The sequence below is a fragment of the Pogona vitticeps genome, chromosome 3 (assembly GCF_051106095.1).
Source record: "Pogona vitticeps strain Pit_001003342236 chromosome 3, PviZW2.1, whole genome shotgun sequence".
Taxonomy (NCBI): Eukaryota; Metazoa; Chordata; class Lepidosauria; order Squamata; family Agamidae; genus Pogona; species Pogona vitticeps.
The window spans coordinates 187,167,271-187,187,405 of NC_135785.1; the positions used below are offsets into that span (position 1 = coordinate 187,167,271).

Sequence of the window (20,135 nt, forward strand, 5' to 3'; positions counted from 1 at the left end):
TTAGTGGGCAGCTGGATTGCTGAAGTCCTGTGGGGAGGTGATGTCAATACACTGAATCAGTAGACCTGTTGTCAGGTATGTTCTGTGCTTATAGAAGAACAAGAAACAAGTGTCATTTCTCATTCTGAATTTTAAAAATAAGCCATGGTTCCTGTTTTATATTCTGCCTCTGCGTACATTTATATCCAGGTCATAAGGCCAGAAATTAAATATAGTATAAATATTGAATGTCATTAGCTCTGACTTTAGTGTTTATGATACCAACAATGTAAAATACTGATACTTACCACAATAAACACAGGGATTGTATAAATCTGGACAAGGCTGGATGTTTTAAAGAAAAACCGTCTGTTAACTACCTATTAATGGGTGGTTTGTATACCTAGTTGAATAGTAATTACCCTATTCTAGAGCGATCCTCCTGAAAGATAAAGTTCATAACATGGTAGTGATCCTGCATTTATCACTGTCATGTAAATTACCGGTAGCCTGGGTGGGCAGGATGTCTTTTATTAGCTTAGGTTGCTATACAGGCTGTTACCATATCTGGTCAGGTATATTGTGGTAATTGTTATCTGTGTCCTGGTAATGTCCAGCTGGTTTATACAATGGATTGTACAGTATATGGGGCTGGTTTTGCAAATAGTTCAAAAACTTCAGTTAATTCAAAGTAGCATTGTCAGATTTCTGGGAGTAATAAGGTGGGAATGGTCGATACAAATACTGTATATGACTCCAGTGTTTCCATCTGCTGCTGCAGTTTCTGGTTGGTATTAATCTTCAAAGCCCCAAGTGTGTTATGACTGGAATATCTGAAGTGGTTACATATGGGAAGAGACATCCTTTTAATTTCTAGAACACTCTGTGTTCTCCTGGATACCCCTGTGAAGTAAGGAAATGTGAGCAGCAAGACAGATGTGCTTCTTAGTTTTTCATAAGGAAACTCACCTAGCGCTAACATAAATTACCTTTTGTGTTTTTGAAGGCTTTCATGGCCAGGATCTGAAGGTTGTGGGTTTTTTGGGCTGTTTGGTCATGTTCTGGAGGCAAACCATTGTATGTATGTGGGAGAGTGAGTGAGCTAGAGATGCCATGAACTGTGGTATAATTAGAAAATCTATGTGGTGCATTACTATTTCACATACTTATTTAGTAGGCATAATGGGAAAGATATGTAATTCTTAGCTGTATGGATAGCAGAAGTAGGTTATTTATATTAAGAGATAATTAAATAATTTTCATGGATAAATAACAGTGTCTACAAACCATGTCAAAAACATGAACCAAATGACTTGAATATACTATTGAATGAAGATATAGTACTTATTTTTGCAAGTGCCAGTGTAAAACAGTATAATACAGAAGTCTTTGGGAGCCACCCATTCGTACTGAAAACAAGAGTACTTAATAAACTAAAATGCAATATTTTAGTAGAATATCTTCATTATTTGCATGACACTTTATTAAATTGTAACCAAATGAATAATGCCATATTATATGGTTTTAGGATAGTCTCACTGAACCAGGTGGGCTGCCATCTGGAAACTACTCTGCATAATTGGTGTATTTATTTTCTTTATTCGTATTAGAGCTTTGCACAATTTAAAATAATTGATGTATATGAAACATAGGTAAAATTAAAAACAAATTAGCATATTAAGGACTATTTCTGACCAGGTTACTTCAATAGCATTATCTCAGCCACTTGCAAAAGCTTCTTTTGTACACATGGTGGGGTATAAATTGCATATACGTAAGTGCTGCATCGATTGAATTTCTCCGCAGTCTCAGAAAATATGTCCTGTATCCAAGTAGAGCCATTTTATTTTATTATTCTTTGATCTTCCAACTTTGCTTTCAAATCTATTCATTGACTTCCAGATGGTCCAGCTAGAGTCTTGTCCTGATGGGAGACACTCTTCAGCATTCATCCATTTGGTGAAGTGTGTTGTTTTTGTTCTCCATAAGTTTAGCCTAGCCTCTTCTGGTTTATTGTTAGAAAACTTTCCCTCAGTTTTACCCATTGGCTAGGGAGTTGGTGTCCATGAAGTGAATGGGTTTGGTGCTTTATTGCCTTATTTTGTTTATCATTTTCTAGCACCTTTCAATATACTTCTGGAGTGGCAATGCTAGCTGTATAATAGTCGTTTTCAGTGGGAGTAAGGCTCAGGCAGCCTGGAATAATCCTGCACGATTCATTAACAGCTACATCCACTTGTCTGGCATGAACTAGTTTATACCATGCAGCACTAGCATATTCTGCTGTCAAGCACCACAGGGACAAAGCTGTTATTTTTACTGTTTGTGGGTGTGCAACCCAGTCTGACCCGGTCAGTTTCCTATGTATGTTATTTACGGCAGCAGCTTTCTGTTTGGTGTTTAGGCATTGTTTTTTGTAGGTCAGAGTTCAATCCAGAGTGATGCCCAAACACTTTGGGGTAGGACAGTGTTCCAAAATCTTGGAGTTTGTTTGCTTGTCCAGCAGTTATTAAAGAATTGAAGGAGCCATTCCTTTGTGCTCTGCCAAATTGCTTAATTTGCTTGATTTGGATATCATTGGGTCTCGTTACTTTGCCATTCCTACATCTTCTCATAGCTACCTCTAGTTCCACCACTATGAAAGCAGTAGAAAGTTCACTGGATTCACTCTGAATATCCTTTTGATATTTTATTTTTATTATGCGTTGGTTGGTTTTCCCTGCCAAGAGCAGTTGGTGTGCTATTTGGTTGGGGGTTATATTTGCATATAGTGTCATTTTGCTTGGATCAATGTTCAGTCTTTTCAGCAGTCTCCAAGCTTTCGGGCTGCTTTTGCCCTGTCAAGCTCTGTTACAGTGTCTATCCAGCAAATTATGTTTGTTTTTACAAGAGTCAAGATCAAATTTCTCCTACCTTTCACTAAAAAGTGTGGTATATATCTAAGTATTGGGTTTGTGTTTCTGGAATGAGGCCTGGGATGTAGTTGGTCCAGCACTCTCTTGGAAAGGAGTTATGAGAATATTCCAAAATGGAAACTACAGACTGATCATAGTTTGCTGGTTGAGGGACAAACTGAAACACAGCTCCATCTAACATTGTTGTAAACCTTTCCCAGTTGGATTTTTTAAAATACTGTAGTACTTCCTACAGAATGGGAGGTATATGTTGTAGAGGGGACGTAAAGGGAGCCTCCCCAACAAGTGGGAAAGCATTGGGCAACAGCATGCCGCCGACCAATCTGTCACTTCCAGAAATGTTGCATTGTAAACTTGCTGATGAGCAAAATTTGTGTGCTTATAGCCAGGCCATATAGTAGTGTATGAGATCTGAAAACTGCTCCTTTGCATCTAGTCCAGAAATATTCTTTGGCTGAGCCATGGGGGAGGATGGGGTATTAATAGTCTTCTAGAGAACCACCTGTCACTGAAATAGTCTTACAGCGATGGTTTGTGTTCTTCAAATTAGTTGATTGTCAGTATATTGTTGCAGAGAGGCTTTGTAGCTTTCAAACATGTATCATGAATATGTGATATAAATGAGAGTTAATGTGATCTGAATGTCGGGAGGACAATTCAGATGATGATGATGATTACAAGTGGAGATGATGCTTGGTCAGATATGAATGCTGGATTTTGAACGAGCTTCCCTTTTCATAGTTTTGTGAACATTATGTTTCATTGATTGGTGCAGCTTATAAGGACCAGAGAGAACTTTGAAACATTACTCAAGTCTGATATATAATACAGTCAGCTTTGAAGTGATGTATAAATACATTATTAGGAATTTGTTAGATATATTTCTAGACAGTGTAAAATGAGTATGTTTCAGATGATACGCATATTGCTAAGGAAGATTTTTGGATACAGTCATGGAAAAATGCATGCTTTTATTGGTATTTTCACATTTACAACTTACATATTTGCTTATTTAAAATATTTTTACTGTGCATTCTTCTTAAAAAAGGACCCAAGGCATCTTATATCACTAAAACATAATATTAAGAGTTAAAAACAGTAAATTGTTCAAATATTTAAAATGATTTAAATAACTATTGTATTTTTTAAAGTTAGGTAAAACCATTACTAAAACATATTTAAAAGCAATAGAAATACAAACCATCGCATTTTAAAAACTTCTCTTAAATAGCTACTCACTAAAGAAAAAGCCTGTCTGTAGAGAAAGATCTTCAACTGCTTGTGGAAGGACAGTAAAGATGGGGCTAAACTGGCCTCCCTTGAGAGGGAGTTCCAGGGTCTGGAAGCAGTAACAGAGATGGCCCTCTCCCATATATCCATCAGACACACTTGTTAAGGTGGTGGGACTGTGAGAAAGGCCTCCCTTCGTGATCCTAACACCCGGACAGGCTCATAAAGGGAGATGTGGTCTTTGAGATAGAATTAGTTCATCTAATACCTAAATATGTATATATAATCGGATTGGTTTAAATTCTGAAACATTCTGGGTATATTATGTTGCTGGATATCTGTTGACCTCAGTGGCACAATTTAGATTTAGGATTTCTCAAATCATAGTTACACTGCAAGCTCATTCAGATAAATGAAATTCTGTTGCTTAGTATAGTAAGTCATGACTAGAACAGGCCTATTGAATCTGTGTGAATTTCTGAGTCAGCTCCTCCATACATGCCATTGATTCAGTGAACCTACTCAGGTTGCATCTGATGGGGGTTGATTTAAATCAAATTGATTTAAATAATGATTTAAATTTTAAAAAATCTGATTTTTGGACAATTTAAATAAAAATCAGTTTTTTAAATTTAAATTGTGATTTAAATATATTGATTTTCATCCACCCTGGTTGTAGCTAAGTATACTAAGGAACAGGATTTTCGCTACTATGTGGAGGCAATTCCTAGTTGACACTAATCACAAATTTCCTGACTTGGACATCATGATAAACTATGATCACAGAAACCAAGAAACAGTCTAGACAATCTGTATAAGAAAGCAGAGGAAGAAGTACATGATCTGATATCACATCCCCAAACGTCAACCTAAATGTATTCAATAGGAATTTTAGGTTATTTTATGGTTTTGTAGACTGGAGCAGATGAATGGGGAAATCAGTGTTAGCCAAGCTCTCTATTATAAACTTACCTAGATCTGTTTCAGCCTGGTCTTTAGAACAAAGATATTATTTTATAAGCTATGGCCTGACAAATGCTCCTGTCCTGCAGCCCCACAGTCCCAGAGACAATGTCCTAGCACCATAGAAAATATTGGCTCTCTCCCTTTGTGGTTAGATTCCATTTGTGCTGTGCTGCTTTTGTGCTGATACTAGTTTGGCCTTTTGGTGTTATATTGGCATTGTTTTAATGTAACCTTGCAATTTGTGCTTTTAATTTATCAGAATAATGCCTAGAAAACTGGTTATTGGGTGGCATTAAAATGTAATAAAATAAAATAAATTGCAAACATAATTATTCCACTCCGTAGTGTGATTGGGTTCTTCAGAAAGTGGTGACGGCGCCTTCATTTTGGCGGGAATAAGAGACTGAGGCGACTTTAACTGTTCAACAAATTCTGCTTTATTCTGTTCTGATTCTTGGTTAACATTACTAAACGGGTCAAAACTACTCAACTCCAGCATCAGTCCATAATGTAACACCTTTGGTTCTATCGCAAACACTCCTTCTCTCACACTGGGGCTGGACCAAAGCGGTCTCGGTCTGACATCTGCCTCACTGTCCCACAACATGGATGCTTCGCCCACTCCCCCTATGGGGGTGGGGTATTGCATATAGAAATGGGCCGGATTACTTTCCTCCCTCCACCTTGGTTTCGGGGGCAAACCACAACCGTCCATTTTAGGGGCTTGTTGACCCTCTCTCCACTCTGGGGGAGAAGAGGGGTCCAGGAGCAATCCTCCGCCTGTCCTGAGGTTTGGAAAATCCTTCAGCAAGTCACAGACCTTATTAGCTTGATCTTCTATCTTGTCTGCCTGCACCGCACAGTCTCTCAGGCTCCCATCTTTCTTGCCCACCTCTACTCTAAATTCTCTCTCTTCTTCCCCTCCTTTTATAACCTCCTCCCACAATATCAGATCTTGCTCCTCCCCTTTGCCTCTCTCCTTCTCATCCGCCAAGCAGATCTCTATGGCTTTCTTTCCCTTGAATTCCTCTTCTATTTTTATGATTTCTCCCTCTACGCACTTGGATGTCTCCTCCTGTCTGTCATCTGCTGAGGATTAGCATTCTGTCCTTCACACACAAGATTTTGTTACAGGTATTATTGCAATACTGCAAAACAGTGATACTCATTCAAACCTGGAGCTTGCTGATTGGTTTTTAGGCATTGTTTTTTGTAGGTAAGTTATGCTACTTTGGTGTGAATTAACATTGCAACATTGCTCAAGAACATGATTTTTCTACCTAACTGGTTCATTTGAAATCAGGCTTGGAATATTAAAAGCATTTTGAAATACAATCTCTGTATATTTGTTTGGGGGTGGAGAATGTGTGGCTCCCTAAGTGTCATTCAACAAACAACTGAAAACATGGATGTTTAGGCAGGCCTTCCCCCTTTCCAGTTAATTCGTAATTATTCTCTTTTCTTTTTCTACCTTGTTTCTTGCTATCTTGGGAAAAAACTTAATTTCTTTTTATTAATGCTAATTATGTTATATGGTATGTTATATGTTTAATTGTTTTATAGAGTGTGTTGTAAGCCGCCTAGAGTGGTCACATTTGACCAGATCGGCGGGGTATAAATGAAATAAATAAAATAAATAAATTATTCATCATAATCAATATAGCCCACCTCTACTCATAATCAATATAGCCCACCTCTACTCATAATCAATATAGCCCACCTCTACTCATAATCAATATAGCCCACCTCTACTCTATAGTACGCGACCTATCCGGAGTTGGTCTGAGTGATGGGCCTCCCCCTAGTTTTTCGCCGGACCAATTTGCAGCATTTTTAAAATCAAAATTGGAGGCCATCCGCTGGAACCTCTCTCCTTTTTTGAACACAGTGAGTCGAGCAGAGATGTCCAGCGCTCCGTCTTGCCCGGTGATTCTTGACTCTTTTCAGCCTGTCACGCCTGACTCTGTGGCCAGGGTGCTTGATCGTTGTCGTGCCACCACCTCCTCCTTGGACCCTTGCCCGGCCTGGCTAATCAAATCAGCCAGGCCTTCTACAACGGAATGGGCTACGGCTATAATTAATGGGTCTTTCCTTGAGGGCAGATTTCCATCCGCCCTGAAGGACACACTCATTAGGCCCATCAGGAAGAAACCTAGTTTGGTGGCGGATGAAATTGGCAACTATAGGCCCGTCGCCAACGTTTCTTTCCTAAGCAAGGTGGTCGAGAGGGTGGTGGCCGACCAGCTCCAGGCACTCCTGGATGAAACAGATGCCCTGGATCCATTTCAGTCGGGCTTCAGGCCGCACCATGGTACAGAGATGGCATTGGTCGCCCTGTGTGATGACCTACTGAGGGAGGCCGACAGGGGCAAAGTGTCTCTGCTGGTCCTCCTCAATATCTCAGCGGCCTTTGATACCATTGACCACGGTATCCTCCTGGGGAGGCTCTCTGAGTTGGGAATAGATGGCTTGGCATTGACCTGGCTCCGTTCCTTCTTGGAGGACTGTCCCCAGAGAGTGCAGCTTGGGGAGAATGTCTCGACCCCATGGAGCCTCAATTGTGGGGTTCCACAGGGGTTGATTATCTCCCCAATGCTGTTCAACATTTATATGAGGCCGCTGGGTGGGGTCATCAGGGGGTGTGGAGCCCGGTGTCACCAGTACGCTGATGACACTCAGCTCTACATCTCTTTTCCACCTACCGCAGGAGATGCCGTTCTGTCCCTCCAGCGCTGCCTGGGGACTGTACTGCAATGGATGCAGGAGAACGGGCTGAGGCTGAACCCGGACAAGACGGAGGAACTGAGGGTGGGCGCCCCCACAGTTGGGGGTCTCGGAAACTCCCTCACGTTTGGAGGGGTGACTCTTCCCGCCAAGGATGGGGTCTGCAGCTTAGGGATCCATCTGGACCCGGCACTCACTATGGAATCCCAGGTGGCGTCGGTGGTCCACACCGCCTTCTTTCACCTCAGGCGGATAGCCCAGCTGCGGTCCTACCTTGATGTGGGGGCGCTCACTACCTTGGTGCATGCGCTCGTAATCTCGAGACTAGATCACTGCAATGCGCTCTACGTGGGGCTACCTTTGAGGCAGCTGCGGAAATTACAGGTGGTGCAGAATGCGGCGGCCAGATTACTTAGTGGAGTGAAAAAATTCCAACATATTTCACCCACTCTGGCCGCAATGCATTGGCTGCCCATCCGATTCCGCATCGACTTCATAGTGTTGATGCTTACCTATAAAGCCCTAAATGGTTTAGGGCCTCGATACTTGGCGGAACACCTACTTCCACCAAGATCTACCCGTGTCACTCGTGCGAGCCAGGAGGTGAGGCTGAGGAGCCTGACGCCGAGGGAAGCCCGGAATGAAAAGACAAGAAATTGGGCCTCCTCGCCTCTGGAACAACTTACCTCCTGAGATTCGCGGGGCTCCCTCGCTGGGTACCTTTAAGAAGCAATTAAAGACTTGGATGTTTCGGCAGGCCTTCCCATCACATAACTCATGACCCCCTCTTTCCTCCCTTACTGTTTTATGTTTCGTGTTTTGTGCATTGTAATGTAGTGTTTTTATGATTTAGAACTGTCTATTTACATTTTTATCGTATCATTTTGATTGTTAGCCGCCTAGTGTGGTCCTCGTTCGACCAGATAGGCGGGATATTAAATGAATGAATGAATGAATGAATGAATGAATGAATGAATGAATGAATAAATAAATAAATAAATAAATAAATAAATAAATAAATAGCCAGTGGTGAGTAGTTGTGCATGCTGTCCAACAGTATATGGAGAAACACACATTCCCCATCCCTAACATGTATGTTCCAGTCCTCCAACAGTTCCCATCATTGTTGCTGAAGGAAACAATACACTATTCCTTATTCAACAAAATTTCAGAATTTAATGTATGAAGTAGGATTGAACTTTTTCATGCGATCAGTTTGCTTCTAAGGTGCTATAGTCTAATGTAGCTATTCTGAAATTTGCTACGTAAGCAGTTATTCTAAATGAAACTGAAATGATAATACTACTTGATTTACAGTATGTTGCTATTATAATCCTTTACATAATTTCTGTGTTTGAAGCTCTCGGTTTCTCTTGTAACCCCACCCACCACATGAATTGAGCATTAGACGGGCAGATTAAAAACTGAGATCTATTGATGACCAGCTAGGTATGAAAAATTGCATAGCTGCATTTTGGAAAGGACTAAATCATTAGACATCTTGGGCAGGGAAAATGAATGCAAATTCTTGTTACTTTCAATTCTTGAAGTTTTCTACACATTGCTGTTGCAAAGTCACCGAATATGCTATCTGGATCAAAACCCTTGATTTTATTGTTGTAATGCATGCAGAAGAACTCAATACAGTGGACCCTTGACTTACAGACGGCTTGACTTACAGACTTTTTGAGTTACAGACTTCTCTGGTCGCAAAATTTAGGTTTGACTTGCAGACTGAGATTTGACTTACAGACCAGAAAAAAACCAAAATGGAACAAAAACGGCCTGTTACGGGATTAATCGGTTTTCAATGCACTGTAGGTCAATGGAGACTTGACTTACAGACTTTTTGACTTGAGAACCGCCTTCCAATACGGATTAAGTTCTCAAGTCAAGACCCCACTGTATGGTGTAACGGATGGAGTGGCAGATTAAGACTCTGGAGACCATGGCTATGGAAGCTCACTGGTGGAGTGGAACTGGTAAAGCCAATCTTTAAATATTTCACTTACCTTGAAAGCCCTATTAGTGTTGCTATAAGGCATTTCCAGCTTGATACTACAGAGCAGCAACACATTCAGAAATAATATATACCTGCTCTCTCATTGTGAAGACTTCTCCATGAGATCAAGCAAAATTCTGTGTTAGCAATGCACTGTAAATGTGACTAATATTGCTATGAAACAACCAATTAAATCATACTGCAGTTGATACAAGAGCAAGCATTGCCTGTCTTGCCTGAATGCATATTACATGGGATGAAAGTGGACTTGGTTGTAGTTAAAGTAGTGGTCTTCAGTTCAGTAAATTTTAACATAAAAATACTGTACCAACTTGTTAAAATAGTATTAATGTATGGTAGAGATAGTTCCTAGGTATGTGTGTAGAATAATTACAATTTATTTTGTAACAATTATTTCAAAATGCAGTTATTTTTTACTGGCAAATATTTAACATTGGATTATAGAACAGAAATCTGAGAATTTAATGAATGGCTTAAGTATAAAGATCTCATGAATTAAAATGTTTTCTTGTCCGGACTAAAAATACATTTAGGAGTATTTTTCCCTTCCCAGAACATATGCAATACAGAATCTCATAAGAAATGGTAATGTTGGCAGTGGGATTTTGTTTTTCTAAAATGGCTTGTCGCTGCATGTTTTACTTCTAAAGTTATAAAGGCCTGATTACTTCAGTGCATTCGTTGTGTGGAAGCACCTCTGTATACTGCCTATTCATATTGACACACCCTAACACATAGTATTAATTTTGAAGTTGGTGACCACTAGTGAAATTTATTGCTTGTCTTCAGACTTTTACCTCAACAGTAAGTTCAGCTGTAGATTCTGTATTTAGAACAAAAAAAAATTCCCTGGGATTTTCGGTTCAGTAGATTTCTGTTTTTATGGGGGTTTTGTTTGTTTGTTTTATTCATGAAACAATTATGTACAGCATAGGTACATACTGTAGTTGCAATTATAGTAACAAAGGATCTAAGTGCAGCTGTTACAAACTTTTCCTGTGCTAAGACTGTATAGAATCATTTGTTTAAATAGCTTGAATATAAATGCTACCTTCTCTAAGCTCACTGAGTTGATAGCACTGTCCAGCCCAAATTTGACATCTTCATTATGAGAGTATTATGGGATACCCTGTGAAACTCTTCCTGAAACCAGGGCATCCTGCATCCATAGCATTCCCCTGATTGTGACATTGCGTTTTAAGTTCTCACAGAGTGACTGTTTCATTGATCTGTTCTAGGAATGCTCTTGGGATTGGTGTCAAACTCACTGGTTGTTGCCTGGATCATTCCCTTTGTTTTGAAGATAGAGACTATCTGCTTGCCTTCTATATTTGGAGGCATTGCTCCTAAAAAATTATTGCTAGAGGCTTTGAGATTTCATCTGCAAGTTCTTTTAGTACCCTTGGGTGCAGTTTGACTGGCCCTGGAGAATGAACACATTTCCAGTAGCTACTTGTTGCTGTACCTGTATCTTAGACAGTGTGTAGCCTCTTCACTGCTTTCTTTACTCCTGCTAAACTCAGCTCTGTTTTCCTTTTGAGAGAAGACAGATACTACATGGTAGGTGTTCAGCACTTTCCCTGATACCCACTAGCTCTCCATAGAAGGGACCTACTGCTTCCTTGTTCTTCTTCTTGCTCTGAGCATTGTTGAAAGCTGCTTTGTTGTTGTTATTTTCAGTCTCTCTTGATAGTCTGAACTCATTGGGAGCTGACTTACAAGTATTGGTTACTTAGTTGTACTTTTCGTTACCAATTTCCACCTCCCTTCAGTTCATATATATGCCTGTTTTAAATCTCAGTGAATATGGAAGTTTCAGATGCAGCCATTCTGGCTTAAGTACTTCCACTTGTCTTTCCTTTAGAAGTACGTATGTGATTGTGCTCTTAGTATTTCACATTTAAGAAATTCTCATTCATTGTGAACTCCTGTTTTGGGGGCGGGTGGGGTGAATTTCTGACCTTGGGAAAGAAATCAGCTTTCTCCAGAGTGTTTACCATCACTACTATCAGCTTTCCATTTTTTCAATATAATGAATGCCTAGAAGTAATGGTTACCTCCACCCAAAGTTGACAGTATTTTGGCCTTGTTGACCAGTTCTATATCTTTCTAATCTGAATCCTGTTAGTGAATATCATGTCTAGGATAGTGTCCTGGGCATGTTTTACTGTATACTACATTTGTTGACTTTTATTGTCTAATTGCATTTATGTTATTAATTTGTTCATCGTGTATTCTTTTTAAATAAAATATTTATTGCATATTTACTACTGTTACTACTGTTACTACTGTTACTACTGTTACTACTGTTACTACTACTACTACTACTACTACTACTACTAGTAGTAGTAGTAGTAGTAGTAGTAGTAGTAGTAGTATTCGCAAAGGCTAATAAATGTTTAGCATAATAGATCCACTTGTTACTTCTTCCATCTCCTGGAAGTTGAAATTGTCAGCAAAAGTAGTGATGGATTTGGTGGACTTTGGCAGAGTTGAACTTCAAACAAGTGTACCTCCAACTCTGTCAATTTTGCTGACTTGTTTTGCTGACATTTTCAGCTTCTAGAAGGTCAAAGAGGTAACAACTGGCTGCACTATCCTAGGGCTACTGAAATCTGCCATTACTACATCTCTCTCCTCGGGATGTATGGTAATCTGATTCATGAAGGCATCATCCAAGTGATCAAATTGGCCTTGAGGTCTTTTGCAGACTACAGAGGTGATATCACTGTTGTGTCACTGTTCTTGATGTTTACTCAAGTAATCCTTTTCCGTCTTCCATGTTTCGTGGAAGCTGTCCACATATTCTGCATATAATGCTCTTCTCCTTCATTCCTGTTCAGCTGTTTTCTTTTGAATAGGTTACACCCTTCTGTTACTACATATACATAATTCATCACATCAGGTTCCAAATCATACGTCTTCCTGTGTTAATACTTGTTTGTTTCCTGTGGTTTGTATATTGACACAGCAAGATCTGAAACCATGTCTTTTCCTCCATTTGTTTCCTTATTGTCCTTTCCATCCATTGGCAGGTTCTTGTACTGTGAGGCTCAAAAATGTGATACTCAAATATAGACCTCAAAGCACTATAAAGCTCTATAACACCCCTTGGTACTGTAGTTAGAGTCTGTGGTGGTCCATCTTAGCTGACATTTATCCCTGAGAGGGTTAATTCCAGTGTAAATTTAGATAACTGTGTCAATCATATCAAAGTTCATCTTGATATCAAGGCAAAAGTTACTTTATTGTTCAAATGATTCCAGGCAGAATCAGCTTGCCTATTTCTACAAACTTTACTCATGTACATTCCTTCTGTGTTCCATGAGGATAAAAATAACTTCACAGTTGTTGAAAACATGTAACTTATCTTACTGGCATATTATTTCAGTTATGCAGAAATTAATCTTATAGCAATGAAAAAAGCTGTAGGTGCAAAGATTTAAAATGTAAAAAAATCCCAAAAGTCTTACAGTCACAAACAAACAAATAACAAAAAAATGTAGTCACAAATGCTTAAAAATACCTGAAAACAGATGTTGCAGGCAAGTACTTCAATCAGATTTCCATTAAAAAATCAAAAACATAAAACATACAATAAAAATTCCAAAGGAATGTTTTAATTACATTTTAAAAATGCAGGGGCTAGTAGGTTCAAAAGGCACAATAAAAAAAAGAGAGTACATCTCTTAAAATATCAAAGTTTTTAAAAGTAAAAATGTATGAAGATAAAATGCATTTCTTAGCTTGTAAGTATGTTTAGCCACACAAGAAAATTATTTAATAATGTTTTACCCATCTAAGCAAGCCACGTGCCAGGTTGTATCTTTGGAGGGAAATTCATGATTTCTCTGTGTTGTCATTATGTTGTTATGTCTCCTGCCTGCTTCTTCTGGGGACTGGTATCTGTGTTTCTGGTATCGTGTGTGTGTGTGTGTGTGTGTGTGTGTGTGTGTGTGTGTGTGTGTGTGTGTGTGTGTGCGTGTGTGTGTGTGTGTGTGTATTGCTCTCCCTTGTTTCCCTATATTTATACTTCTCTCATTAGTTTACATTTCCCTTCAATTGTCAACAGTTGAGGTTTGCTGGTAGACCAAACTGCTGCTCTATGTAACATATCTCTAGTCATTTACATTGTTTTTGCTAACTCAGCAAACCACTGGCATTGTGGATATTTTTAAACCCCCCCTTATTATTTAGCACTCTGTATATGCCAAATTTTAAACCTCAACAGTTCTATTGTCCCAGTTTTTGGTGCATCATTCTTGTTTCTAGTACAGTACTCTGGTGCAACACTCTTGTCCTCAGTACTGTATTTGGTGTCCCCTGCCTTCTGGAATATTATGTCCCTCCTTGAGAGGAGTGCCTCCAGGCCACGACTTCCCTGTGTGACTGTGGTCCAAGAAGCCAAACCTTTCCCAACAACACCATCTACATAGCCAGTTCTTCACCTCCAGTTTCTCTCTTCCTTAGGCGTAATCTTCAGCCAGCAGGAGTAATAATAACACATATGTGCCCCAAAGTCCTTCATCTTCATACCAGGGCGTCATAGTAATTTGTAATATGTTGAAGGTCATGTCTGTCAGTACCATTTGTTCTCATGCAGTCTCAACATGCTCTCTGCCATGTTCTGGGTCTTTGCACCAGGGAGATAGCTTCTGAGACATCCTGTGAGGTCTGCTATGTGCTAATTTCATTTGCCTCAGTAGAATGCCATCTACTGTACCACCCTTCATTTCTTATCCTCCAGGAAACTGCAGAAATCTTTCTCCCCATGGAACTCTCTGTGCTATCTTTTGTGCTCACTGAAACCTGGTACTGTTATCCTGATTCCAGTAGTCCAGAAGTAGTGCAGAAGGGGAGGGCCTGATATTGATTGCTCTAAAGACACAGCATGTTTGCCAGTAATTCTGCTTCTCTGTGTTACATACTTCTAAATCAGTGGTTCCCAACCTTGGTTCTCCTCAGATGTTTTTGGACTAAAACTTCCAGAAGCCTTCACCACTAGCTGTGCTAGCCATGATTTTTGGAGGCTTCAATATATCCAAAAAGGTTACATTCTGTGCCGCTGTCCCCACACTCTGAAAATGTCTTCCTGAGTCCCCATGAAGTGTGACATCCTTTCAGGGCTTTAGGAGGGATGATTGTAAGACAGAGTTGTTTCGATGGTTTTTTTGGATGCTAGGAACTGTGGCTCCACCATTCACGTGTCAAACATATTTATGTATCAGTGTATATAAGATAAAATTGTCTAGGTTTTTGCTGGGTTCTACTGCATTTTACCATTTATGTAAAATATTTTATTGTTTTGTGTGCTGTGTATGTACTGGTTTTGTGATTAGTACTGTTCTGGATCTCTTTGAAGAGAAGAATGGCATATAAATGAAATTTTAAAATGTTTAAATTCAAAAAAATAGAAAGTGGTTCATTACTTTATGCTAGAAAGGGCAAAAACATGAAGGTTAGGGGCTCTCTTGTTTTTGATACAGTATTGGACTTCTCTGCTTATAATTTATTGTTAACATGTTTAGTTGTAAAATGGATCATTAGCTAGACTGCGTTCCAAAGACTGGGAGATGCCAATGAGAAGGCCCTCTCTTTTTATGAAAAGAATTTGTAAGGGTAATGGGACAGAGAACGCGGCCTGCCCAGAAGCTCTTAAAAATCAAGGAGAGCTTCTGACTCTTTTGAGTTTGAAGAAACACATAAGCAACTTGATGCCTTAGAAATGTTTTGTAATACAACTCCTATAAGCCCTAGCTGCTATAGCCAGTCACCATGCAAACTGTAATGCAAAACATCTGGAGGGGATCAGCTTCTCTTCATCTGATCTGTGCCACCTTGCATACTATTTTGGAGGGTTCTGCTACATTCTGGAGCAGTCTCCCAAGGTCAAGAGGCTATAGGAGGGAACAGGGGAATTGGTAAATGTCACCTTTTGTCTTTCCATTTATGGTAAAATTCTATGAGTGCAATTATGCATATAAATCTGTAGATGTAAACTCTACTTCCTTTTGTTTCTTCTGAAATCATTACCAACCACTTTCCACAAATAGCACGGATTTCTAGTCTTTTTAGAAAGAAGGAATTTCTCTCTTTTAATTCTTTTTTGTAGCTGCTGGGTGCTCACCCAGGAGTAAGTAAACTAGGTTACAAAATGATATTCTGTCCTCTTCAACACTATTCTTTTTTCTTTTAGGTCTTGATGATTGCCTGCAGCAGTATATCAAGAATTTTGAAAGAGAAAAGATTGGTGGAGACCAGTTACTACGGATCACTCACCAAGAACTGGAAGATCTAGGGGTTACACGAATTGGTCATCAAGAACTTATCTTAGAAGCTGTTGACCTCCTCTGTGCACTGGTAAACATTTTTGGGATGGTTGGGAGGAATCGGGATTGTTTCTGAAATTAAATAAATAAATAAAATAAACCGTGGAATCATATAAGATATACTGTAGTTATAAAGATAAGAGATGAACCGCAGTATAAACAGTGTAGTTGGAAAGGTGGTGAGGAAGGAATAGCAGCAGCGCTGAGCTAATTATATCTTGTGGATTTTATGTATTAGCAAGGCTCCCAAAGTCCTGTTCTTTACTATTGTTTTACTTTATAGATGTTTATCATAACAAAAATTGTGCCTTTAAAAAAAACTCAGTCTTCGTACTTTTTAGTAAAAGCAATGTGAATGTTAAATTTCATGACGTTACATTGGCCATGGACTTTTCATACTAGCTTCTTAACATAAACCTACAAGAAAATAATTTCTGAAGAATTATTCTGAAGTTAGGAAACCTAAAGAAGAAGGGTAAATGGATATTTTAGCTCATTTTGTAGATACTTGTGTTGATGGTAGAGAAGTTACAGTGAAAAACAAGTCTTTCCACATGTTAGTCATCCGATGTAATGCTCTGTTTTAAACTGAAGTATTGAAAATACTATTTCAAACATACCTTTATCTGACATCTTTACCATTGGGAAATTATTCTGTTTCTCCATATTCTGACTTAATATTAGCCTCTTGTCCCAAGTATACATTACACATTGAGACCATCAAATCTTGTTCTTCACTCATTTCTTTTAGAACTGTCAATAGCTTTTCATAATCTACGTAGTCAAAGGATTTACTGTAATCTATAAAACACAGATCAGCTGTCTTCTTAAACTTCACGTGCACCAATAATCAATGTATATTGGCAATATGAACTCTAGTGCCTCTTCCTTTTCTGAATCCAGCTGGTATTTCTTGCTCCATATATGATGAAAGCCATTGGAAAATCTTAAATATCATTTCATTTGCATGAGAAATTAGTGTAATGGTCTGATAGTCACTGCACTCTTTTCTTTGGGATTGGAATGTACATTGAACATTTTCAGTCTGTGCATTAATGTTTTGTGTGCGTATTTGTTGGCACTTTCTTGTTAGGATTTTGATAGGTTTAATCTCTGTAGACTAAAATAGCTCTGTTGATAATTCCATTTTATCCAATTGCTTTGGGAGCAGTTTTCCCTTCACTTGGTGGTTTTTAATCTCAGGTTTCTTTAGAGAAATCAGTCATCATTGCACTTCTTCTGTATAGTTCTTCCATATATTTTCCAACTTTATTTTATCCTTATGAAACAAATACCCTGTTGATATTTCAGTGTCCCTAATCTTGGTTTAAATTTCTACTTGATTTCTTGGATTTTATGAAGAAATCTTTGTTTTCCGCATTGTTTCCTCTTCTGTTTATTTGCCCTGATTCTTATAATAGTTCTCTTTATCACTTTGTGGAAGTTGCTAAAAAGTTCCATTTAGGATTATGAACCCTTTTCTGTCCCCATTTGCTTTTAATTGGTTATTAACAATTTAAAATTTTCATCGGTCATCTGTTGAGCTGAGGCTTTTCTTTTAAATACAAGATAAGTCCTACATTTTCCCCTGGTAATATCAGAATTCACAGGTTTCTGCAAAATCCTCCACCAGCATCATCTTCTACTACTGTAGTTCCCCACTAAGTAGATGTCATCAAATAGAATTCACTGGCCCCATCATCTTTGGAACTATCTGTTAAATCCTCAAGAAGATAGGTGCAGCTTTTCATGTATCAGCCATGGTCATTTACCTCAGTGGTTCTTAACCTTTGTTACTCGGATGCTTTTGAACTGCAACTCCCAGAAACCCCAGTCAGGACAGCTGGTGGTGAAGGCTTCTGGGAGTTGCAGTCCAAAACTCCTGAGTAATCCAAGGTTAAGAACCAGTGATTTACCTAACAGGGTCTAGCTTTTTAATGGATAGCTTTCAGACTCCCTGACACACTCAAACCCTTTCATTCCGCTAAGGTTATCTGGAAGTTGAGTCATGGCAGCTGGACTTCCTTCTGGTTGAAATGCTTCAATACTCACCCAAGTACAGTGATGCCTCGTATAACGAGTGCACCGTTGAATGATGAATCCGCATTGCGATGCGGATTTCCCCATCGCTAATGCGAGGGCATGCTCGCATTACGATGGGGGAACAGCTGTTCATCGGTTCCAAAATGGCCGCCGGAACACAAAAATGGGTGCCGGTACACCCAAGATGGCCACCGGGACTCTCAAAATGGCCGCCAGTACAACCAAGATGGCCGCTGGAACACAAAAAAATGGCCGTCGATACACCCAAGATGGCTGCCGGAACACAAAAATGGGCGCTGGTACACCCAAAATGGCTGCCGGGATGCTCAAAATGGCTGCCGGTACACCCAAGATGGCTGCCGGAACAAGGGAAAACATCGGAGAACGGTGAGTTTTGGGCCCATTTGGAACGCATTAAACTTTGTTTAATGCGTTCCAATGGGTTTTTTTGGATCTGTTTTACGATGTTTTCCCATAGCGAAGGTTAATCCAGAACGGATTAACCTCGCTATGCGGGGCACCACTGTGTCTTCTTCAGTCCGAGGAGAGTTGGTAGGAGATCCATGATCTATCCTCCACATTGGTTTCACTTCCCCCTGGTTTGAATAGGCTCGTTAGAAGGACAAAGGAATGGGGATGAGGGATAATCCCACTTCTGCAGCCCTACTCCACCTATTGTCATGGGTCGTTAATGGTCGTTAACAGTGATCTTTCTGTTGTGTGTGGTCCTAAACTTTCTGGGAATGGATGAAAAGGCAGCATGATAAATAGGAAACAGATTGTATCTAAGGTCTCCACCCCTGTTGAGTGAAAGATTTTCTATATGCAAATCTATGGGCTCCCTGACTGCCCTCTCAAACCACCTATCTTCTCAGTCCAAAATGAGTACATCTTGGTCATCATGGTACTTTTTGTCTTGAACTGCTGGATTTGAGGTACTCAAAGTTTAATTTGAGCTGACTGTTTCTTGCACTTTGATGAATATCAGCTACCAATGAGTAATTAAACCATGGAAAGCAACTCTTGAAGTCTTGACATCAGAACAGGATCAATGGATTTTGTATAGATTGCACAGCCAGAGGTCATAGAACTGCCATGCAGCCTATGTACATCTAATATTTTTGAAAGTTGCATCTAGTAATGTTAGGGAAGTGACACAAAGTTAGTTATAGGAGTTAATAAATATTTACAGCTGTGAACATCTTGCCAAGTTAATTAGAATCAGTTGTGAACAAATTTAAAGAAAGACATATTCTATGAGAATGACAAGCTTTCCCTTTTTCTGGTTACAGTTTTCATGCCTGCTGAAAATTAGATTTTTTTTTTCTTGAGGAATGAAGAATATACTTATTGTTTGCTTGTGATATATAGAAAGAGTAGCATTCAGTGTGATTGCTGTCACAAAACCATTAATTTGTACATATGAAAATCTGTTTACAGTGTTTTTAAAACCCATTTCCATAAATTCACAGCTTTGTTTTCCTTCTTTTATTTCGAAAGGAGCTTTGTACATCTTAGGAAAGCCTTGTATAATGCGAAGCTAGGTTGTGTATTTGTGCCAAAATCTAGTAATTTGTAGTAGATATGGGCCCAAATCCAGCATTGTGCTTATGAATGAGTACTAGAATATTCTAGCAAAATTTTCTAATATCTTTCCCCTTGCTTGCCCAGTCCGGAATAAAGAGACAGACACAAATATATGGGTTAACTAGGGCAACAACTTTATTAACTTACTTATAATAACCTCAAAATCGCTTTTTTACAAGGGAGGCTCCTGTAGTGCACCAAACTGGTCTGTAACCAGAGTCAACCATGACCTTCCTGTCCAGACCTCCAATCAAGTTCCTATACTGGAATTGTACTGTCCCATTTGGGCCTCCTAACCCTAATTGCTCAGTGTCCCCTGAGGTCCACATCTTCCCCTCC

General features: G+C 39.3%; 1 protein-coding gene across 5 annotated transcripts in view; it reads left to right on the forward strand.

Moving 5' to 3' along the window:
• The window catches only part of CNKSR2 (connector enhancer of kinase suppressor of Ras 2), a 234,762-nt gene that overhangs the window by 17,632 nt on the left and 196,995 nt on the right, over positions 1–20,135 (forward strand). For all 5 annotated transcript variants that reach the window (XM_020789172.3, XM_020789171.3, XM_072994295.2 and 2 more), the window contains exon 2: positions 16,034–16,197. In XM_020789172.3, coding sequence (XP_020644831.2) covers positions 16,034–16,197 — 164 coding nt within the window. The remainder of the gene's footprint in view (positions 1–16,033; positions 16,198–20,135) is intronic.